Source organism: Bombus pyrosoma, linkage group LG14, assembly GCF_014825855.1.
Source record: "Bombus pyrosoma isolate SC7728 linkage group LG14, ASM1482585v1, whole genome shotgun sequence".
In the NCBI taxonomy this organism is placed as follows: Eukaryota; Metazoa; Arthropoda; class Insecta; order Hymenoptera; family Apidae; genus Bombus; species Bombus pyrosoma.
The window spans coordinates 6843457-6865308 of record NC_057783.1 but is presented as its reverse complement, the minus strand read 5'-3'; the positions used below and the strand labels follow the sequence as shown (position 1 = coordinate 6865308).

At 32.6% G+C, this 21852-nt stretch overlaps 4 protein-coding genes and 1 long non-coding RNA gene across 7 annotated transcripts; 2 read left to right on the top strand and 3 right to left on the bottom strand.

The window, feature by feature from the left end:
* Positions 1–203: 203 nt before the first annotated feature.
* LOC122575017 (mannose-1-phosphate guanyltransferase alpha-A) lies at positions 204–2311 on the top strand. The gene is made up of 5 exons (XM_043743333.1): positions 204–372; positions 550–1126; positions 1201–1477; positions 1563–1827; positions 1900–2311. The coding sequence occupies exons 1-5, from the start codon at positions 330–332 to the stop codon at positions 1998–2000; spliced, it is 1263 nt and encodes a 420-aa protein (XP_043599268.1). The 5' UTR covers positions 204–329; the 3' UTR covers positions 2001–2311.
* Positions 2312–2639: 328 nt separating this feature from the next.
* Positions 2640–7158, bottom strand: LOC122575008. The gene is made up of 9 exons (XM_043743308.1): positions 6819–7158; positions 5943–6267; positions 5670–5873; positions 5039–5593; positions 4769–4944; positions 4599–4677; positions 3698–4524; positions 3402–3622; positions 2640–3320 (listed from the first exon to the last, which is right to left on the bottom strand). The coding sequence occupies exons 2-9, from the start codon at positions 6147–6149 to the stop codon at positions 3049–3051; spliced, it is 2541 nt and encodes an 846-aa protein (XP_043599243.1). The 5' UTR covers positions 6150–6267; positions 6819–7158; the 3' UTR covers positions 2640–3048.
* Positions 7159–9366: 2208 nt separating this feature from the next.
* LOC122575010 (neurotactin) lies at positions 9367–16008 on the bottom strand. Of its 2 annotated transcripts, XM_043743309.1 has the most exons (9): positions 15852–16008; positions 15581–15727; positions 15348–15516; positions 13120–13341; positions 11955–12149; positions 11396–11609; positions 10775–11270; positions 10021–10689; positions 9367–9931 (listed from the first exon to the last, which is right to left on the bottom strand). In XM_043743309.1, the coding sequence occupies exons 4-9, from the start codon at positions 13330–13332 to the stop codon at positions 9544–9546; spliced, it is 2175 nt and encodes a 724-aa protein (XP_043599244.1). In that variant the 5' UTR covers positions 13333–13341; positions 15348–15516; positions 15581–15727; positions 15852–16008; the 3' UTR covers positions 9367–9543. The 2 variants fall into 2 exon arrangements, with proteins under 2 accessions (XP_043599244.1, XP_043599245.1); XM_043743310.1 differs by lacking the exon at positions 11955–12149 and having other exon boundaries at positions 15348–15727; positions 15852–16007.
* Positions 16009–16299: 291 nt separating this feature from the next.
* Positions 16300–21757, top strand: LOC122575007 (protein O-mannosyl-transferase Tmtc3-like). Its single transcript, XM_043743307.1, has 13 exons — positions 16300–17036; positions 17517–17653; positions 17854–17935; positions 18155–18254; positions 18360–18475; positions 18550–18722; positions 18827–19082; positions 19172–19320; positions 19407–19719; positions 19812–20102; positions 20188–20370; positions 20462–20746; positions 20834–21757. Exons 1-13 carry the CDS (start codon positions 16845–16847, stop codon positions 21578–21580), a joined length of 3024 nt encoding a protein of 1007 aa, XP_043599242.1. The 5' UTR covers positions 16300–16844; the 3' UTR covers positions 21581–21757.
* On the bottom strand, positions 17702–20578 carry LOC122575021. Of its 2 annotated transcripts, none has more exons than XR_006319283.1 (7): positions 20456–20578; positions 19203–19330; positions 18875–19050; positions 18542–18726; positions 18318–18450; positions 17985–18231; positions 17702–17918 (listed from the first exon to the last, which is right to left on the bottom strand). It is a non-coding gene; the product is annotated as an uncharacterized LOC122575021 (long non-coding RNA). The 2 variants fall into 2 exon arrangements; XR_006319284.1 differs by having other exon boundaries at positions 18546–18726.
* Positions 21758–21852: the final 95 nt, after the last annotated feature.

Here is a 21852-nt window from a genome sequence, read left to right as displayed (position 1 = left end):
TTTCATAAGAATTTAAAAAATCCGTAGAAATAAACCATTTTTTTATTACTGAGTAAGATTTTAAATTTCTCATTTTTAAGTAAGGTAAGAAATGATTGTTTATGTTTATTTGATGATCATACAAATTCTGTTCGTTGTTTGCTTAAATTAAGTTTACTACCGTATTATTTGTCAGAAAGTTGTAATTCTTATCTTATCCTGCCCATTGAATTGGAATTTACAAACTGGAAATTTTGAAGGGTTCCTAAACCTATCAGTACATTAACTTTTTATCACTATAGCAAGGCAATTGCTTTAAGTTGTAACAAATCTTCATATTGTTTATAAAGATGATATTAAAATCTGTTATATTAATTGGAGGCCCGTCAAAAGGTCTGTGTTCCGCATAAAATGAATATTTCTAACATAATTATAAGTAGTATAAAAATATAACCTCAAATATGATTTTACTCATTTTTTACAGCATTGATTATCAGTGTATTTGAATTAAATAATAAGTAAAAGAGAGTAATCCACATGATATTTTAAATTCAAAAATATATTTTTTAGGTACTAGATTTAGGCCTCTTTCATTAGATATACCAAAACCATTATTTCCTGTTGCTGGATTACCAGTAATACAGCACCATATAGAAGCATGTTCTAAAGTGAACAATCTTAGTGAAATATTAATAATTGGATCATACCTTGCCAGTGATCTGTCTCAATTTATTCAGGAAATGATAAGCATATATAAAATAAGCATTAGGTATCTTCAAGAATTTATTCCATTAGGAACAGCTGGTGGCTTATTTCATTTTCGTGATCAAATACGTTCTGGTGGACCTACATATTTTTTTGTAATGAATGGCGATGTATGTGCTGACTTTTCTTTGCAAGAAATAGTAGATTATCATAAAGAGAAACAAGCATTGCTTACTATCATGGCCACTGAAGCAACTAGACAGCAATCGTTGAATTTTGGATGTATGGTTCTTGACAAAGAAGGAAAGGTTGCTCATTATGTAGAGAAGCCATCGACATTTGTTTCCACTTTAATCAATTGTGGAATCTACCTTGCTTCCTTAGATATCTTTCAAACCATGGCTGATGTCTTTTATGCAAGACAAAATCAGGAGAGTTTTACGTAAGACACCTCAAAAGATTTTTTGGGAAGTCTTTTGTATTTAAGAATTTTGACTAAATACTGCTACTTTATAGGCAATTCAATGGTAATGGTAAAGACCCAGCTCATATATCACTAGAACAAGACATATTAATGCATTTAGCTGGAACTGGTCGTTTATTTGCTTTACCTGTTCTAAAATGGTGGTCACAAGTTAAGACTGCAGGTTCTGCTATATATGCCAATCGTCACTATTTAGCTTTGTATAAAGCAAAACATCCAGACCGTCTTGCTTCTACAGTTAATGGAACTTTTCAGATTATTGGTGATATCTATATTCATCCTTCTGCTACTGTTCACGAAACAGCAGTGGTAAAAATTTCTTATAGATATTTGGTTCTTATAAAATTATGAAACATTAATTAAATATAAATTTCATGAAATATTTGATTTGCAGCTAGGTCCAAATGTAAGCATAGGCCCAAATGTTGTCATTGCCCGTGGTGTTAGAATAAGGGAGTCAATTATATTAGCCAATGCTCATATTCAGGCACATTCTATTGTATTACACAGTATCGTTGGGAAAAGCAGCTATGTAGGAGAATGGGCAAGGATAGAAGGAACACCATGTGATCCTAATCCTGACAAACCATTTGCGAAAATGGAAAACTTGCCCTTGTTTAACACTAATGGAAAATTGAATCCTTCCATAACAATCCTCGGTAAATAGTCAATTCATTGATTATTTACACAAGAAGATGAGTATGTATATATTTTTACTATTTATATTTTAGGCACGAGCGTACGTTTGGCAGCAGAGAAAATTGTATTAAATTCGATTGTCTTACCGCACAAAGAACTGACTAGGAACTTTAAAAATGAAATTATTCTATAAGGTATATGTATACAATGCAAATCACAATATTTAAGAAAATATATCTCTGTTAACTAATTTATATGTGCAATATTTCGTTAACTTCTATTGTATGTTCGAAATTGTCAATTTATAAAACAGTGACTTTAATATAAAGTCAGTTTTCTAAGAAACTGATACTGATGCACAATATACAGATTTATATAAGGTATTTATATGGATATAAATATTTTTTAATGATTTTGTTACACACAATTGTTAGTTTATATATTAATATATATAACGATATACCATGTACAATATGAAGAAAATAGACATTTTTGACACTTGTATATCCATTTTTCCATTTGTATTTCTGACTTATATTTGTAAACTCAACACCTTAATCACTAATAAGTTAATAATTGGCGAAGAATATCTTTTGTTAACTCGTTCTTTACCAAGAAAAAGGCTGAAATAATTTAAACAATAGTTTACAATAATTGTATAATTTAAATACATATGTATCTATTTTTTAATATAAAATAAATATAATGAGTTCAAATATCTTATCTGTTTATATAATCCATCGTATCAAAAAGTACTATATATATAAAGTAATTAACATTATGAAAAGTTTAAACTATATATCTTCTTCCAGAATACAAATAAGAGAATTAATAATTTATTGAAAAAGAAATTGTATGTTATGTAAAAAATATCAAAACTTTTCAGATCGTATGTATTTACTTAGATCGTAAAAATAAACACATACTCGGTTGTTTGACATGCTTTTTTGTACATAGTTGTGTCATCATTTACAAGGAACAAATGTAACAGCATTAGTCTATGAAGTTTATAGAGTATATAAAAGTCTATTAAGTCTATATTCACTCCTCTTTTATGTACAATTATTATGGTTAGCATCTAACCCTTAGAAATGTTAATCTGAATATCATAAAAACGTTAAAAAATACGCGCATAAGAAATTAATAATTTTATAAAAATAGATCATGTACAGTCTTCTTGTTTCAAACCTTCAATTAGCTATTATACAATTCCTAAAATACTATGAATAAAAACAGAAGCTTCAAAGCTTCGTTTCATGTTTAACCCTGTTTCTGAACAATTGACTTGGTCGAAGTAGCCCTTGAGAATTATTTAAATAAGAATTTCCAGACATGATAACGGTTGCTGAAGAATCTGGATTTAAAAATTCATTTTTATTATTATCCTCAAACGCAAATCGTTGCTGTTGCTGCTGTTGCGTTTCGTTATGATTGTTGGACTCAAGATTATTTTTCATACGATAGTGTACTTCAGAATCCGTCTCTTCTTCATTATCCGCACTATCCACATCTCCTGGAAAGATATTAGATAAATACACATAAGAGTAAGTGCATTTCATAAAACTGAATTCAAACAAATTTAAGCAGAACGCACCATCGGAACTATTAGTAGAAGGTAAGTAAAAACGTGAGGCTGGAACTTTATTATTTCCTACACGTCGTTCTCGTTCTCTGGCAGTATTATTTGGGTGATGATACTTAAATTCGCGTGGTAGAGTGTAGCTTCGGGGCAATGATACTTGACTACCTTCCATATCGCTAAGATCTCCTTCTACCTCTCCCTCGCCTTTAGAACTTTCCTCTCCACCATTTTGACTGAAACGTAGAATAGATTATAATATATGTTATAACTAATATATACTGTTTAATAATATTTTAATCTTTAATTACCGATGATTAACATGAGTAGACGGTGTCCAATGGGAATAATGATGAGGAAGACAGCGCGGTGCGAGTAAAATTTCTGGAGTGTCCGCTCTTTCTCTTTGCGTTGTTCTCCATGAATTCGAAGGATGAACGTTTGGGTAATAGGAAGATGATGGTGGTGGAGGTAAAAGACAGTGCATTTTCACTGGTGGCCACGAAGATAAGGCTAGTCCTCCATTTTGATCACCTACTGATGGCTCAGATGTGAATAAAGGAGAACTGGGGGAAGTATGTAATTTTGTATTAGGTGGTGGTTGCTGATTTGATGCAGGCGACGACGAGAATGACGATGCTGAAGCTGATGGCGGAGGAAATAACTTTCCTTCTTTTATTTCTTCTTGAATTGCTCTTAATTCTCGCAACTGCTGTTGCCTCTTCTCTTGAAGTTTCTCTCTTATTAAATTCACATTTAGAAAGCCAGCAGTTGCAGCATCCATTCCAATTTTTTGTTCATTTGAATGATCATTCTGTATCATACCGGAATTCACGGATTTTTTCCAAAACGGTATTAATTGACGTGAATTATTATTCACGCCAAGCCATTGTTTCGACTCAGTCACTGTGTTCATGGAAGTTGTGACAGTTCCAGTTTGAGACTGTGGTGGGGGAGGAGGTACAAATGTTGTTGGTTTTTTCTTTTTTCGATTTGGATTTACTACAGCTGGATTCGTAAAACGACAATTAAATACTCCTGGTATTCCACCATTACTCAATTTAACTCTCCTTACTCCTACATTCATATTTAATTTTTTATCTTCTGTATATTCTATTTGTTTTTCCTCCAGATTATCCTACATACGCAATTCCTTTGTTAGAGATATATTTACTATATTGCCCTTAAAAATTTGGTTTTTATTTGTAATACCTGGTTTGACAAAGCCGTGAGATTCGAAGCCGTCATTCTACCACCAGCTTCATACCTTAATCTCCGAACGTGAAAAAATCTATAGTTCCATGTAAAGTCATTAACAATTACTATGATTAAATAATATCTATTTTCGCAAAATGAATTGATAAAATTGAACTTATACCTACCTATAATAGAGCCCCATGAAAAACATACCACCAAAAAATAAAGCTAATAGTGTAAGTACTAAAGTTACAGGGTTTGGATGATGTTGATGTGGAAGAAGATCTGTTCTATTAACACCAACTATCCATACACCAATGAGTAAACTATTCTCCAAAAACATTACTGTGTAAAAAATTACCTAAAAGAATATAAATGTATTGAACACACTTGATTTAATTAACTTTAAATATTAAATATTAGTATTAAGGAAGCAACATACATCAACAACTCACCATTTTTTGACGATGATTTGTTTCGTGTAAATTTACGTACGCAAATATATAAACGAATGCAAGGAGTGAAGCTAAAGACGTTTTTCTTAAAATAGGCAAATGTTCGCCACCGTGAAAAAGACCATCTGGCGTGAGTAGCAACCACATCAACATTGATAGCCAGTGGAGAGCCATGACAATTAGCAACCACTGTCCACCATAAAGTGAAGCATAAGCTACCAATACTCCTACTCTAGCGCTTACAGTTCCTAAACGCCAAGCTAGTTGTGCCAGCACACCTAGCCATGTCAATACCAAACGTTCTAAATTACGAAGACGTGCTGCACCTTTGCTAAAACTAGCAACTGCCCAACATACACTCCACAAAGACAGACCAGCAGATACTGCAGTTAATTTTGCTAACTTATCACTGTCTCTGTCTGTTTCCTTTGTTTTTCCAACATCTGTATTTGAATCATTATTGACTCCAATAGACAAGAGATATAACTGCAGAAGTAACATTGGTGCAGCTTCACAGAAGGCATGAATAAGGCGTAATACACAAAGTTCTCTAACCTAGTGAAGTAAAATCATTAATTTCAGATAAATTATTTTAAATATATACACAAGCTATTTTTTTCTTGCACCTCACCTCATGTTTAACATAAGTTAAATTAACTGGAATAAATAATTTGAAGTATCTCCATAATACTCCAACTTGAGTTGAATGGAGCAATAAAACACACCATATTGTCCAATTCCCATTTTCTTTCTTTCCATTGATATTGCAATCTGTTATATTGTTACCAGTTAGTTTGCCTCTGGCTCCCCACAAATACCATCTTACACTAATAATCTGAAATTAATAAAGAATATATTAGTTATGACAAATAGAAATTTTTCATTGTTTTATATGGATACTGACCTGAGAAATAATTAATGAAGTTGCTATAAGAATAATACTTAAGGGAAAGAGAATTGGAGGAGCTACAGAATGTTGGGCAAGAGCATATACCATTGCAAAGTCAAAAACAACGTCACAAAAATATGATGCAAGGGAGATTATGTTGAATAATACATCACACAATGGTAAAAATTCGTGTTGATGCTGTGTCTGCAGATGCTGGGCCATAATGGGCTTTTGTTATCCATTTGGATTATCCAGCACCTTTTCTTTTTGTCAACCTATGCCACACATTCCACAATATAGCAATTGTCTCATACAGCGGATGAAGAAAGCTTTATTCTAACTGAAATACAAATTGTTAATAAATTACTTATTTAATTAATATTCAATATAATATGATATATGAATATTATACAAAAATCTTAAACTAATAGAATACCAAATATAATTCAAAAAAATTTTATTCAAAAATTAAAAAGTTGCTTTATATACATATTTTTGCTATAAAAATAATTTTTATAGCATATTGCTCTGTAATCGATACATATGAATTCAAGTAAATAAATTTGTATATCCATAACTAATTGATAATATTACAAATCATATTTTTAATTATTCACATGTGACAACGTCGGAAAACTACAAATATAAATTTAAAATAAAAACTGGAATAGACAATAGAGTATTGTAATAAGAAACTAACAATAATATTCAAAAAATTGGAAAATTAAAAATCAATTTTTTACAAACTGGTATGTCTGATTAAAATGTGTCAGTTGTTTAATAGGAAGAAAGAAAATAGAAATCTCGATAGTCTGGAATAAAAATATTAATATAATGAAAATATAAAATTAAAAAATATTGTGAAGCGTAGGAGGAAGCAAATTTCCTTACCACATTCCTCAGATGTCACCGAATGAGTAATCACAAAAGTAACATTCTCATCTAGATGCTGGCCTCGCAAGAGCTTGGACCAGCGTTGGAATGCGAGGAATTTATCTGTATACTTCGCGGACGCTTTCAAAAATAAAACTTTTCCTCACTGACTATCCACAATCTGCGTTGCTTTTTGATTGTGTTAGTACATTTTCCGGCGATTCACGTTTAAGAAGGTAGCTTATTTTATTTCAAACAAACTTTAGTTTAATCTACCTGTTGATTCAAGAGACAACTATATATAGATTACTATATAACAATGTAATAAAATAACATTGCACTTATCGTTGCTCCACTAAATCTAAAACGCAAGATTGTCGACCAAGTAGTCAGGAATTCCAAGCAGTGGTTCTCATCGAGAACTTTGCGTAAAATGATTAATCAATCTCTCACATTCTTTGTCAGTGGTTCTCATATTTTTATTATTTCATTTCATTTCTGCAACTATGCTGTTAATATAACGAAAATAATATTATAAATAAAATGTATATAAACAATGTATTTATAATTCTGATAATCTAGATTTTATAACTATTTTCGTATAAAATTGAACGCTATTAGCCATTATTATGTGTACATATTTAAAAATTTAAAAATATTGGAAAATATGGACATTGATGTTAACACGCATATATTTCCATGACTTTTTAAAGTATTTTTCGAGGAATGTGACTATAATCGTATAATTAATTTTTCCTAATGTCTTTATACGATGAAAAACTATCTATATAACTTCGAAATTGATAATTATTTATTTAAGTCATTGTAGATCTTTATATAAATAGATCTTTCTCGTAAATTGGATTCCAGTGATTTGGAGATTGATTAAAAATTGCGAATACAAAAATGTGCAGAAATTGAATTTTCCTTCCATTACATTTCATATTTTTTTACATATACACTATCAAATTTTATAAAATTATCTTCCCTAAAAAGGCCACTTTTCCTAAGGTCATTAAGTTTTTAGTTTGATCAAATATTTACTATTACGTAAATTAATAATTGTATTTAAAATCGCACTTCTTATTTTCTCATTGAATTAAATTTACAATTAATAAGTGAAAGATGACGATTAAATTATTGAAAGTTATTTTGTTATAATAATTATATTAATAAATAATGCTTATTACGTATATTCCATCGTAATAGATGATCCATTTTTAACTATAAAGGTTGAAAAACGAATTACATTTTATTTTTCTCAAAATATCACACAAACATTCTGACGCACAACAATTCAAAAATCATATCAAACATTAAAGTTATAATAGATTTAGGAATATCCAAAATTTTTACACTTTTACCATACATTTTTATAACCGCTGTTTTCTAAATTAGTACAAAATGAATACAATATTTTAATTGGAAGTGTTATCAGGATATACATAATATTCCTAAATCTATACAAGTTTCTAAGTTAAAGGAATAAGTATGTGCCACGGTGCAATTTAATATTATAAAAAACATGAACTCTATAAGTACATAAACATCAATGCCGACGTATTTAAAGAAAATCTCTTGCACATCTCATTCATTTGCAATATGATAAAAACTTTACTTAGAGAAACAGGTCTTTTACATTATAAAATTATTTTCACAGTTAAAACTAACATAAAAAGACATTCATACGGAAATGAAATGCCGATTTGTAAAATCAGTCTTACAGTTCAAAAATCAGATTCAAGATATATATATACATGTATATATCTCTCTATACTCATACGGGGATAGGAATACTTTAAGCATACTGAAACAAAAAGGGAAAACAGCAACAGTAATATATGTACAAAGAAGAAAATATCGAGTACCCTCCGTGGAAATGCATGAATTTTTATACGTATAAATATCTGGCAGCTTATTAAAAAATGACAGTACATATTCTCTCGAATGTGCTAAAAAAACAATACATTCAGGTAAATTAATGCGAAGTGCTTCTTAATACCTAAAAATGTTTGAACAACCCATGATTGAGTTCGCACTTTGTGAAAAAAAATATTCCTTATATTGTTTAAGCAATGATTGTAAAATCAAAGTAATAAATAATTATCCTTTACTCTCAAATTTCACATATGAGGTTAAATACAGGTTTATGATTTCAGAATTAAAACGTCACGCTGTACTCATCTGGTTTATACAATAACTAATACTAGTTTCTTTAAAGATAATGTAAATCATAGAATTGGAAAACAGAATACGCTATTTAAAAAAAAAGAAAAAAAACGAAAAGGAACTAAAAGAATAATTCTCTTTATACTTTTTTGATGTGAATCTAGACCTCTGAATTACTATCAGTTATTTTGCATCTACAATTTAATAAGAAAAATAAGTAACGTGCATTTTGTTTACGCTTCTATTATTATCTTATAAAATTATTATGATATGATTGAGTATTTCAATCATTATATCAATAAATTGTAATAAGATATCTTAAAGATTTTTGTTCAATTTTTCGTAAAACATAATAACGCTTCTTATCATATAAAAATTATTATAAAAAAGAGATAAATAGAAAATAGCAATTTAAAATTTTATTATTTCACTTTTCAAAATCAAGAAGAGATATGTCTTTCCAAAAAGCTTGTAAAGCAAGATCATTCGAGTACAGCACATGTCAAGTATAGTCGAAATCTTGAAATGACCATCAAACATATAATTCCAAAAAAAGGAAGGAGAAAAAGAGAATTCAATCGACTCGACCATAAGATGGAACTATGTCTTTTGCTATCCAGAAGTCGCAATTAGGATAGTCACGATCAGGAAGCGTATCTTGTCCAACAATTAAGACTCGTTTTACACCATTAGCATCTGCCTGAGCTACCTCGCCGTGCCAAACATAGTGATTGAAAAGCTGCTGCATAGCAGATACGTGTCTTTTTTCAGCAGGAGTACGAGCAGCATATGATCCGAGTATCGCTGCTGCATCACAATCAGGATCTGCAATATGACCCCGTGGCTGCGTCGCTACGTAGAATGGAATATTGGTCTTCATTCTGGCAACTGTCAGCAATGGACATACCACACGAACGTCCGAGATCATGCTTAGTAAACCTTTCAATGTTGCGTTATAACGTCTAAAGAAATTTCAATTTCTTATATTTCTCGATCTCCAACTTCTAGCCTTGATTAATAATGAAATATATAATAAATAAAAGATTCTAACCTGAGAGCTTCGTCCGCTAAGCCAGATGTTCCTAATAAGGACTCCTTTACAATTTTCTCTACTTGTGTGGAATTGAGAGTAGCGTTGGAAGTGAGATACTTAAGAGGGACTCCAGCATGAGCAGTAGTGCCCATTACAATTTTCACCGAAAATTCATCCCTTGCCCAAATTTGACCTACAGGTTCCTGAAGAATGGCACGATCAAGCACTAACCATTCATGTCTCCTATCTCTTGTTGTCGCTTCTCTGGTTTCAGGCAGACCAACGTTTCCTAAATGCCATGTCTCAGGAACTGAATCCATTATCTCCTCGGCACTTTTGCTTCGCAAACAAGCGGCGTCATTACATCTTGTAGAATTTAAAAATAGTTCATTAAGTGTTTCAGAAACTTCTAACTCTCTTCCGGGAAATATCGCACTACCGCTGGAAATCCACACTCGCTGGAAAAGATCCCTTGTTCGCCGAATGCCAACTAAAGTTGTGACAAGCGTTCCTCCTGCCCGATGACCCCATAAAGTTACGGCCGATTTATTTCCCCCGAAATGTTCAATGTTAAGATGAACCCATTGAAGCGCTGCTATAATATCCGACAACCCGTAATTTCCGGATGTGAGAGGATGCGATGTTCTTGAAAGTTGATCTGCAGCTAAAAAGCCGAAGATTCCTAACCTGAAATATAACAAAACTTAACATTTAAAATATTTATATAAATTATATAATGTTATCAAAATCAAGTTAAGGAGTTAAGACTAACCGGAAGTTAGGTCTAACAAACACCATATCACGGACACGAGCAAGTTTTGCAGAAGGCTGCATTACACCTGGAGAACCACCACTGAGGGTTTCAGCACCAATCATAACGACCACCGATAAAGGCGAATCATATCTGACTTCAGGCGTGAAAACGTCTAAATATAAGCAATCTTCGCTTCCGATAGTCCTTCCTGAAGCCTCTCGTTGCCAACAAACTTTCGAGGAATTGTGTGCTTGATACGTATTCGTCCAGCAGTATTCAATTTTTCTTAGGGGTTCCGCAGGTTGCCAACGACGATTTTCTAATGGTGGGATTGCATATGGGATCCCACGAAATGCGAATGCACCATCTTCTGACACACCTTGCACAGGTCCGCAAGAAGTTACTGCTTTGACAAAGCTCCCATCCTTTATCAACTGTGAAACATTCTTTCTCGGACCGATGCAAGCGATACAGATGATAATCACGACTGATACCAGGATACACAATGTTGTCACTATTATTAATACATACATTACACAAAAAATTAATTACCTACATTATTTAAATTTACATAATTGAAATTGTTCAACATTTTAAATTTAAAATAAAAAGATTCAAATCCAAGTCGTAATTTCGTACCTAGCGCAAATAAATTTCTCCTTGCAGCGGATATACAAGCTACAAGAAAATGCTGTTTAGGAGATTCAATTCCGTCTGGAGCATCTCCATCGAGTCGAACAGTTTCCATACCATCTTCGTTACCGATAGGATTTTTCTCCGTTACAACATCGTCAAGAGTTTCAACACTCGCCAATCCAGCAGCTCCAGTAATTCCCAATTCCACTTCACTTTCCTAAAATAATTTATAATACATTACAAAATAATGTATAATTAATTTTTGTTTGTATTGAAATTTATAAGACAATAATATTTGCATTTTCGTACGTTGAAATATTACTGACTAAAACGAATAAAGCAGCTATTAACGGCGAAGCATACACCTTGATAAAAGGCAGTACGTGCTTGAGTGTGGTAAATTGTTTCAAGACTGTATAAGGTTTCGCTCGATATATTTCATTTTTATCATAGATAGTTGACACAAATTTCATATTATATTGGAACTTTGTTTAAGAATCTTATTAAAAAAAAGATAATTTAAAGAAAAATTAATATAAAGAAAATATTAACTATTAACTACCTTATTTTTTTTTCTAGGAAAAACAGAGACTAAGGGTAACTTTATGGTGTCGAGAATTCTTTTGCGGCTTTCCTTTTCCTTTGCGTCTTTATTCGGTGTGCTTGTTTTCTCTGATGATACATTTTGATCACTTTCTTTAACAGTTTTTTCCGTTGAATCGCCTTCTCCAATTTCAGTAGGCTTACAATCATCCTCCTAACAATAGAAATTATATATGCATTTGGTGTATGTTCCCTATACAATATATGTTTCTTGCATAACATCGATATTCAATTAAAAAATCATCATCATCATCATTTTGTACCGATATTTATTATTTAAAAGGTACATAATCAATAATGCCAGGTGTGCTGTTCGTCTGACGTCATCCATTGGTTTAATGTTGGAAAAAAAATCGTTACGGGGCTATGAACACCCCTCATGAACACGCCATGGTGCTCCAGGAACTTGTGCTCTTTCAAATGACATCGTTTCTTTATAAACAGACAATGGAGCAAAGAAAAATTTATATTCGTGGTGTCGTCTATGTTTATATCCGTTTAAATTAAGGTTTCGATGCAATTGGTATAATCATATTCTACACGGGTTCTATAGAGATTTATTTAAACGCCCGCGGCAATGTTTGCGTGACTACCAGCGCGTGCAGCGAGCAATTTAAAATAGAATATATGAATCTCAACGACAGTCGTACACCATACAAAACGATTACACGATTACAATGATTTCTACATAATTCTGAAGAATGAATGAAATATTGCGGATACAAGTAACATTCGCTTTCCTTATGCATTACATCTTCTATAGGGTGGTAAAAAATGCAGGATGCTATTAGTAGACTGAGGATGTGTATGTATATATAGAAAATTTAAATGTATAAATACGTAATATTTAGAGGATGAAACAAATTTCTATTTATCTTTTATCCATAAAAATTCGAATTTACATAAACATCCGCAATCTGGCTATCAGACTTGGATTTCTTGAGGAAGCATGTTGCAAAGCATTCTGGAGTAAGGTTTAAAGCAAGCTGAAACTCTTAAGGTCCTAGATATCTTGTCAGAGAGATAAGGCCACTTAAAAAGACAGTCCTGATAATATACTATTATTGAAACAAAAAGGAAAGACAGTTTAAAGAGAATTAAAGAGAAAATTCCTTTGCTATTACTTTACACAACTCCTTGCTCTTTGTACGACAGAAGCCGGGCATCTTAATACCGCCAATTGGAATTTTCTTCTTAGGTTTCTGGTCTTCGGATTCCGCGTCTGGAGCGGTCGATGCCACCGTATGTTTAGTGTTCTCGGCGTTCAACATTTTCTCTCTCTCTTCCTCTGCAATTTCTTTCTTATCCATACTTTTCTCTTGATCCTCCTGGCTCATGCTTTACTCCTAAAAATCGGATTAAACCCAACACCAATTAAATATTAACAGATTGGTGTTTTTAATATATAAATACATTGTAACGTTTTTTAATAGACATAAATCATGTCCACAGACATAATTTATTAATTATTTAATTATTCTTGTGATAGTAGTTTAGTAATGTTTACTTATTAAGTAAAAGAGGTTCCTTTTTTAATGAATTTGAAAGAATATAAATTTTAAGGGGAAGGAGAAATATCATAATGAAAAATTTAAGCTTATGCAATCAAAGGAAAAACTCGTGGGGACGTCACAATTTATATTACTCCATATACAGAGTGTTTACTCGAATTCAATTCAAATTCAATACACAAACATAAGGAGGAGCAATAATGACAGATACCATGAAAATATTTAAAGACAATTTTTTCAGAAATATAATATGTAATAAACAAATTTAGTTTATGTTTGAACTTGTTTTCTGATGAAGAATCAATCTTTTCCTGGTTGTACTATCAATTAACAGATATCTCATCAATATAGATAGATTTTGATTAATAACAATATTATGTTACATGTTCGCAAATAGTTGAAGAACTGTATGTCGCGTTGGAGTGAACACCCTGTATACGTATAAGCATTGCAGCTGGCGTCGGGACGCCCAGACGTAAACCGATCGATCGGATGGCATTGCTCTCTGAGCCTATTGCCTCGAGGAGTCTAGCAATACATAGTTACTTCACTTCTATTTTTTCGATAACTTCCGGTAGCTTTACAGAAGCTTTTACACTTCTATCAAATTGTATTAATTTTTTAATTATTTTACATTATCAATATAGAAACATCATAGACCAATACAATGTATACTTATAAATACATGAAAATTTGAGTTACAAATTTGAAAATAAAGTACTTAATTTTTGGTAGAATAAAAATGAAACAAATAATAATTTTGGTAACTTAGAATTTAAATTAGATTAAAATTCGCAAATGTTCTATCATATGTTAATATATCTTAATAACTCAAATTTTCAAATTTAAAACATCAAACTGAAATTAAAAGATTTTAATTCAGTAGCATGGATTGTTATATATTATGGACTATCATAGAATTATGCACTTTTTATCTATACTCTCTTTCTTAAGTGACAAATACATTATATACAAGTATATATAGAATATATAGAATATATAGAAGTAACGCAAAATAAGAAATAATATTGAATTTAATTAAAGACTAGAACAACATTTATTTCGTTCTATATAATAATTATTTAATATGTACATATTTTCTAATGAATTTCCACTATTCACTCTTTCTTCAAATTGAAATTTATACATTGTTAGTTAAAACAATAATGACAAATATATTGCATATATATGTTTAAAAACGATTAATCTTACTCCAAAAACGTATATAATTAATTTTACTTCGAGAAACGTTACAAATATGAACGCAATAATATAGTTTTAACATTATAAATACGAAAACATGGAGGTAGTCAGTGTACAGACAAATTCGAACCAACAAATACCGGTCGAAACGTAAAGTGATTTTTTTTCTTTGTACTTCTCCCCTAGCTTGCAGCCCCTTTATATTATGTTTCACGCATCGCCACTGTCGCGCAGTTCCGAAACAAATACGTTGAACTTTCTCTTTCGTGGATACGATTCATACAATTACCTTGTTTCTCCAATAATATTATCCGTTCTTTCGTTTGAACTTAATAAATTATTCGTACAAAATGTATTTAAAATATCCATAAAGACTGTTTCTGCTGCAGTTATCTTCTTATTTCACCTTTCTCCTTTATTTACTATATTATACACATTAGGTAGCCATTTATAATTCGGAATTATTATTTAAAAACAATTCGATCAATGTTTATTCTTACTTCGCGTTTTCCCTTTCATTAATCAAATTTACTTGATTTTATCCACGATTCAGTTCAACGTATCTTTCATTGTACGAATCGTGTGAATGGCATTTTCGATACCGCAGGTAACAGAGAAACAAAGTTGTAAATACTCACTCTTTTCGGCAGATTCGGAAAGGACGCTATTGAATTTTGCAGAAAGATTGCTTCTTTTCTGTGTCGAGAAGCTGTCGGATTGCCAAGCAATCTCGAGATGATTGTGTTGATCCTGCCGATAATGATCACTTCATCGATTGTGAGAAGATATTTAAATTTGATTCGGCACCTTACGAGAAAACTGTTTCAAACAGCGCAAATATCATCACAAACGAAGCTTAGGGCATGCCTACCTCGACTGTCGCCCTACGAGTCGTCTACGATGCTTTTCCCCCACCACGATTTTTATACGATGCGACGCTCCTATTGGTCGATTTTAACTATGCGCGGTCGCTTTGTTTTAAATGCTTCATATCATATGCTCTTTTCTTTATTTGTACCTGTTATTAAACACTGTTATACAATTGAAACTTTGCTTATTTTTATAAAACAAATAAAGGTAGAAATAAAAATATTTTATTCGATGTATTCGTTAGCTATATAACACATATGAATAGAACTAACCCATTAAGAACCAACGATGCAATAACATAACATTCCACTTGTGATTTCTTTATAATCAATTTACATTATCGAATTCTAGCGAATTCATGTTGGGATTGCGAAAAAAGACTCTATATCTTCCATAGATATAGATTTTCCATAGATGTTTAAACAAGTCTAACAATTATAGCACAGTAATCTAAATAACCGGTATATATGTTAGGTTAACCAAACATAAAATTTTCTACTACAAGACCTAACCTAATGCTATCACATAATGTCTGAATTTGTTGGATCAATCACTTGCTATAAGCAAAGATAATAAATATCATATACATATACCTAAAGAAAAAATATTTCAAGAATAAGGATATTTTGAATTACACGTCGGTGAAGATGTGTACGGTGGTAGTTCGCGCTTAGTCGAGCAACACGCATGCGCGTTCTTTCTGAAGTAAATTCGCGTCGTCGCCGTCGTAATATCGTACTTGCGTTGTACTCGTTTCACGATACGTAGCGTGCACTGCTGTACAACCGTATACACGTCTACTGTTTGACAGTTCGATTTTAACGCGCGCACACAGTGATCTACGATTCCGGTTCGCCGGTTTATCTATTCCGTGTTGAAAATTTTTCCTTTGGGGAACGTTTGAACTTGCTTGCCATTGACATGTCTTTCATCGAATTTTGGAGATCGGTCTGTAAGGAAACCCGCTTGTATTCCACAGTACTGGATACATAAGCGTCCATAATGTGTTCGAAGAGGAACGTACCAACGTCTACGTGCCTAGAGATAAGATTCCTGCGTCTCTTCTGGACATCGCGGGGTTAAACTCTCGGCTCGACAGACAGGATAGTTAGTTAGATAGATAACATAAATAGTTAGAAAAGAAAACGGGGAAAAATATAACGAACAAAAGATAACGTCGGTAGTGAAATCGAAAGAAGTTCCCGATTAGGGTTTCTAAGTCGAAAATCGTGAGAAAAATACGGCCGATCAATGTCTTATTTGTGATGGGAGTGCCTGCACGGGGAGCACTCGCGGCGATTGTCGCCATAAGCGCGTTCGCTGTCTATCTAAATAGCCTTAATTGCGGCTTCGTTTTCGATGACATTTCTGCGATAAAAGATAATCGCGACTTAAGGCCTCATACACCTCTAAAAAACGTTTTTTACAATGATTTCTGGGGTACTCCTATGCATAAGGTGGGTGAATACGATAGAAAGATGGTTTCGATTCCCCCTTCCCCCTTTTACTCTTGTCTTTACCTTCTTGTGTATTGATCCGTTCAACTCTTCTCCTCCTTTCCCTTCCTTTCGATTTGGTTCGATTCGAATCAGTTTTATCCAAGTCAACTTTTTAGTTTCATTTCGAATTATTTAAGTTTCTTACATGGATAGAATCAATATTTTTTTTCAGTCGATTTTATTTCTGGTCAGAGAAGTTTGTTTTTTTTTGTTGCTTGCCGATCGTTTCAACGAAGATAATGTTTTTCCTTTATTTTGCTCTTAAATAAAATTGTTGTATAATAAACGCAAAGTGTTAGAGTAACTTTCTGTTTATTTTGCTATGATCCACTATGTATGAGCCTATGAAATGTATAATTAAAATATTTTATTATTTATGTAGTTGTATAAGATTATCTTATGTACAAAATATTGAAAGAATTCTGTTCTTGCAAATAGGAGCAGTCGCACAAATCATATAGACCTTTGTGCGTTCTCACATTCCGATGGAATTACCTGATTCACCAGTTGGATCCTATGGGATATCACCTGCTTAATGTTATCCTACATGTTGGAGTATGCTTATTATATTTCAGGTGTGTGCTTTTTTAAACTAAGACTTCTCCTTTTTAACTTAATTGATTTAGTCCCACAAATAGTAGGCAAATTAAAAATTAGATAATGAAGGAATGTGACACAACATTAGTAATTTATTTATATATCATTGAAATTGTTTTCATTCACTTTATTAAGTAGTTACAAATCAGTATAAAGTGTGCCTTAATCACCATTGCAGGACATGCTTGATGTTTCTATCTGATTCTGCAACTTTTGTATCTTCTCTTCTGTTTGCGGTTCATCCTATACATACAGAGGCAGTAAGTTATTTAGATTGCTTTCCATATCGATCGAATCGATCGACGTTACCTTGAAATTATATGAGAATATTATTTGATAATTATTTCTAGTCCTTGTTCTTCCCTTCGGCGACAATCTATCATGTGTCCAGATTCAAAGGGTCGACGTCGAGCGATCGATCGCGTCGTAGTTCCTAGTTCATGTTTAGATGCATTGTCAGTGGATAATCGTGTATTAAGGTTACAGGAGTGGTCGGAAGAGCAGAAACATTGTCCTCTTTATTTTATTTAGCGGCTCTAATCATGTACACTAAATGCTGTAGAAGTAGAAGATCTACAGGTAAAAATGTTTAAAAGTTTCTTTTTATTCTTATTTCCTAATAGATTTACTACTACAACTTACTATTCATTCAAGTAGATATTAATGTTTTTATATTTTTTTTAGGATGGAAATCTTTGATATTATCTATGTCTTTTGTTTTCACTGCCATGTTGTGCAAAGAACAAGGAATAACAGCCACTGCAGTTTGTGTATTCTATGAAATTTTTGTTGTGCAAAAGGTAAATTTATATGTAAACCATATTTATTAATATTAAATATTTATTTCAACTTGTATATTTCATTACCTACTTAGGTAAGAGCAATGGATATTTTCCTGACGTTAAAGGCAGCTTTTAGTGGGAAGAAAATATCGCTTGCTTGGTCCAGTGAAGGTACAAAACGACTGACAGTCCTTACGCTTGTCACGTTTAGTTTACTTATCCTTCGGCTACATGTAATGGGCTCAAAGTTACCTGTATTTACCAGGTATCTATAAATAATAATTAAAAGATATCAAAGAACCTTATTCTTGTAGATAATAAAGTTCTAATAGTAAAACGAAGAAAAATAATTCTTTAATGACACTTTAGATTTGACAATCCCGCATCTGTGGCCCCAACGCCAATAAGGCAGCTTACCTATAATTACCTCGCAGCAGTTAATCTAAGGCTGCTATTTCTTCCAAGCGATTTATGCTGTGATTGGACTATGGGAACGATACCGTTAATAGAAAATTTTACAGATCCACGTAATCTGGCCACTATAGCAACTCATACGACCATATTAGGATTGTTGGTAACAGCAATTTTAACACCTAATAGACAAACTTCAATTATTCTCATAATGGTTAGTATTAAATGTAGACTAACTGTATTTTTCGCTTAAAGTAAATGTATTATTTCCAAGAAGTAATATGAACCGAATGTTTTGTATAGAGCTTGGCTATGATGATACTCCCATTTTTACCTGCCTCAAATCTCTTCTTCCCAGTTGGATTCGTCATTGCGGAAAGAGTATTGTATGCTCCGTCTATGGGATTTTGTATGCTCATTGGATATGGATGGAGCATTTTATCCGATAAAAAGTAAATTTCGCTAAAAAGAAAATATCGTTGAGTATTCAAAATTTTCTCAAAAACATATTTCTAATTTTCATTTCTTATATTTGCAGATTTAAGAAAGTAACACTATTTTTATTAATAACTCTTTTGGCTGCGCACACAACGAAGACTTTTATCAGAAATTACGATTGGTTGGATGAATATTCTATATTCATGTCGGGATTAAAAGTGAATGATCGCAATGCTAAATTGTTCAATAATGTGGGGCACGCTTTGGAAAGTCAAGGAAGATTCAAGGAAGCATTGAATTTTTTTAATATGGCTGTGCAAGTTCAAGGCGATGACATTGGTGCACACATTAACGTGGGTAGAACCTATAATCATCTGAAAATGTTTAAAGAAGCTGAAGACGCATATCTGAAGGTAAAGACATAATTAAAGTGATATATTTAATGTAGTGATATTAGAATTTAATGATAAAGTAATATTAAGTTTATCTGATAACTTTCTTTCAGGCAAAATCTTTACTACCAAAAGCAAAACCCGGAGAGTCGTACCAAGCGCGAATAGCTCCGAATCATTTGAATGTTTTCGTAAATTTAGCAAACCTAATAGCGAAGAATGCAACTAGGTTAGAGGAAGCCGATCTGCTTTATAGACAAGCCATTAGTATGCGCGCCGATTACACGCAAGCGTATATTAATCGAGGCGATATTTTAATTAAACTTAATCGTACCAAAGAAGCCCAAGAAGTTTATGAACGGGCCCTTTTTTACGATAGTAACAATCCAGACATTTATTACAACGTAAATATCAAGAATGAAATCATTAATGTTACCAATGTTTATTAAAAAAATAAATTATTAATATGATAATGCTTTAATTTTTAAGCTTGGGGTCGTATTTCTTGAACAAGGGAAAGCATCTCAAGCTCTAGCATATCTTGACAAGGCTCTCGAATTTGATCCAGAACACGAACAAGCGTTACTCAATTCAGCTATTTTACTCCAAGAGCTAGGACGTGCTGAATTACGAAAAGTAGCTAGAGAAAGACTTCTGAAACTTTTACGAAAAGTATTTTGCTCTACATTTATTCATACACAATATAAAGATAATATTTCAAAATAGTTCTTCACATCATAAACGTATTGATACTTACTTTCAGGATTCTAACAATGAGCGAGTTCATTTTAATCTTGGAATGCTGGCTATGGATGACCATGATAGCGGAAGCGCAGAACGATGGTTTCGTAATGCTGTTGCTCTTAAAGAGGATTTCCGTTCAGCATTATTCAATTTGGCTCTTTTGCTAGCAGATGAACAACGCCCCCTTGAAGCTGCTCCATTTTTAAACCAACTAGTTAGATTTCATCCGGACCACGTTAAAGGATTAATCCTTCTAGGTGATATTTATATAAATAATATAAAGGATTTGGATGCTGCTGAAAATGTAAGTTAAAGAGATTGAAGTCATAAAATTCTTTCAAATATTTTATGCACCATAGAAACACTAATGGGGATTTTTTAATTGTTGCAGTGTTATCGTAGAATACTGCAACTGGACCCAACAAATATTCAAGGCCTTCACAATTTATGCGTCGTAATGGTTGAGCGTGGTAAGTTAGGCTTGGCTGCTCAATGTTTGGAAAGAGCAGCAGCCCTGGCACCTCATCAAGATTACGTACATAGGCACCTGGCTATTGTCAAGGCTCGTATCAGCAGACTACCTCCGGAACAACGCGACACAGAGGTGTTCGACGATTCCTTTTGGCAAACTGGTCCCAAAGAAAGAAATTTCAATATGGGAGATATTTCCAGCAGCAGTAGTGTTGGAAGTACTAATGGCGCAAATGGTCTCGGCAATATGGAAAATAGCGGTAGCCAATTTCTAGGCAAAACGGATTCTGTATTCTCGAATCACCATAATCATATAGGCCATAAAAAAAGCAGCACAGACTCAATAAATAATCATATTGTGCATCTGAAGAGTTCATCGAAACCTGCAAGAGTTCCACTGAACGAAGTGAAGCAGGAAGTGAAAGATACGCACATCAATCACGACAGGTCATTGAAAACGAGTGCAAGTTCGAACGAGCAGCAAGAATTTTCGCCTGGAAGGGTTTTTGGTAAAAGCGTGAGCTCAGATGCAACGGAATTGACAATCGATCGAGAACGTACGACTAAAACGATCAATTCGGAGAAGTTCGATAGCGCTACACCGGCATTTTCAACTGGCGAAAAGCATGCTGGAACCACGCGACAAAAGGATACCGCACTTTCATAGTACTGACATTTGAAAATCGCGCCGAATACTGTATAAAGTTATATTCTACATATAACGAAAGAATATGGTGGTACAGTCGTATAGAGCTAATGTGTGAATATAAAATAAATACAGAGTATTGTTTTATATGCTGTACGAATAGAACGTTTTGTAAAATATATTAAAAAATGTGCATTCCTTTGGTTTTGTCTTTACAATTGAATGCGAATAGAGCTTTTACCTCTGATTATAAATTATGATTCCTCATTCTGTATTTTAAACATTCATATATT

What these genes read in the sequence shown, in the direction of transcription:
- LOC122575017 (XM_043743333.1), top strand. Translation starts at nt 330, where the DNA reads ATGATATTAAAATCTGTTATATTAATTGGAGGCCCGTCAAAAG. An exon ending in CAAAATCAGGAGAGTTTTAC is followed by an intron (nt 1,127 to 1,200) that starts GTAAGACACCTC and finishes GCTACTTTATAG; the next exon opens with GCAATTCAATGGTAATGGTA. An exon ending in TCCTTCCATAACAATCCTCG is followed by an intron (nt 1,828 to 1,899) that starts GTAAATAGTCAA and finishes TTTATATTTTAG; the next exon opens with GCACGAGCGTACGTTTGGCA.
- LOC122575008 (XM_043743308.1), bottom strand. Translation starts at nt 6,149, where the DNA reads ATGGCCCAGCATCTGCAGACACAGCATCAACACGAATTTTTACCATTG. An exon ending in TCTACTCATGTTAATCATCG is followed by an intron (nt 3,623 to 3,697) that starts GTAATTAAAGAT and finishes TCTACGTTTCAG; the next exon opens with TCAAAATGGTGGAGAGGAAA. An exon ending in TTCTACTAATAGTTCCGATG is followed by an intron (nt 3,321 to 3,401) that starts GTGCGTTCTGCT and finishes ATATCTTTCCAG; the next exon opens with GAGATGTGGATAGTGCGGAT.
- LOC122575010 (XM_043743309.1), bottom strand. Translation starts at nt 13,332, where the DNA reads ATGAGCCAGGAGGATCAAGAGAAAAGTATGGATAAGAAAGAAATTGCA. An exon ending in GAGAAATTTATTTGCGCTAG is followed by an intron (nt 11,271 to 11,395) that starts GTACGAAATTAC and finishes TATTAATAATAG; the next exon opens with TGACAACATTGTGTATCCTG. An exon ending in TTAGCGGACGAAGCTCTCAG is followed by an intron (nt 9,932 to 10,020) that starts GTTAGAATCTTT and finishes AAATTTCTTTAG; the next exon opens with ACGTTATAACGCAACATTGA.
- LOC122575007 (XM_043743307.1), top strand. Translation starts at nt 16,845, where the DNA reads ATGGGAGTGCCTGCACGGGGAGCACTCGCGGCGATTGTCGCCATAAGC. An exon ending in GGGGTACTCCTATGCATAAG is followed by an intron (nt 17,037 to 17,516) that starts GTGGGTGAATAC and finishes TCTTGCAAATAG; the next exon opens with GAGCAGTCGCACAAATCATA. An exon ending in ATCCAGACATTTATTACAAC is followed by an intron (nt 20,103 to 20,187) that starts GTAAATATCAAG and finishes TTAATTTTTAAG; the next exon opens with CTTGGGGTCGTATTTCTTGA.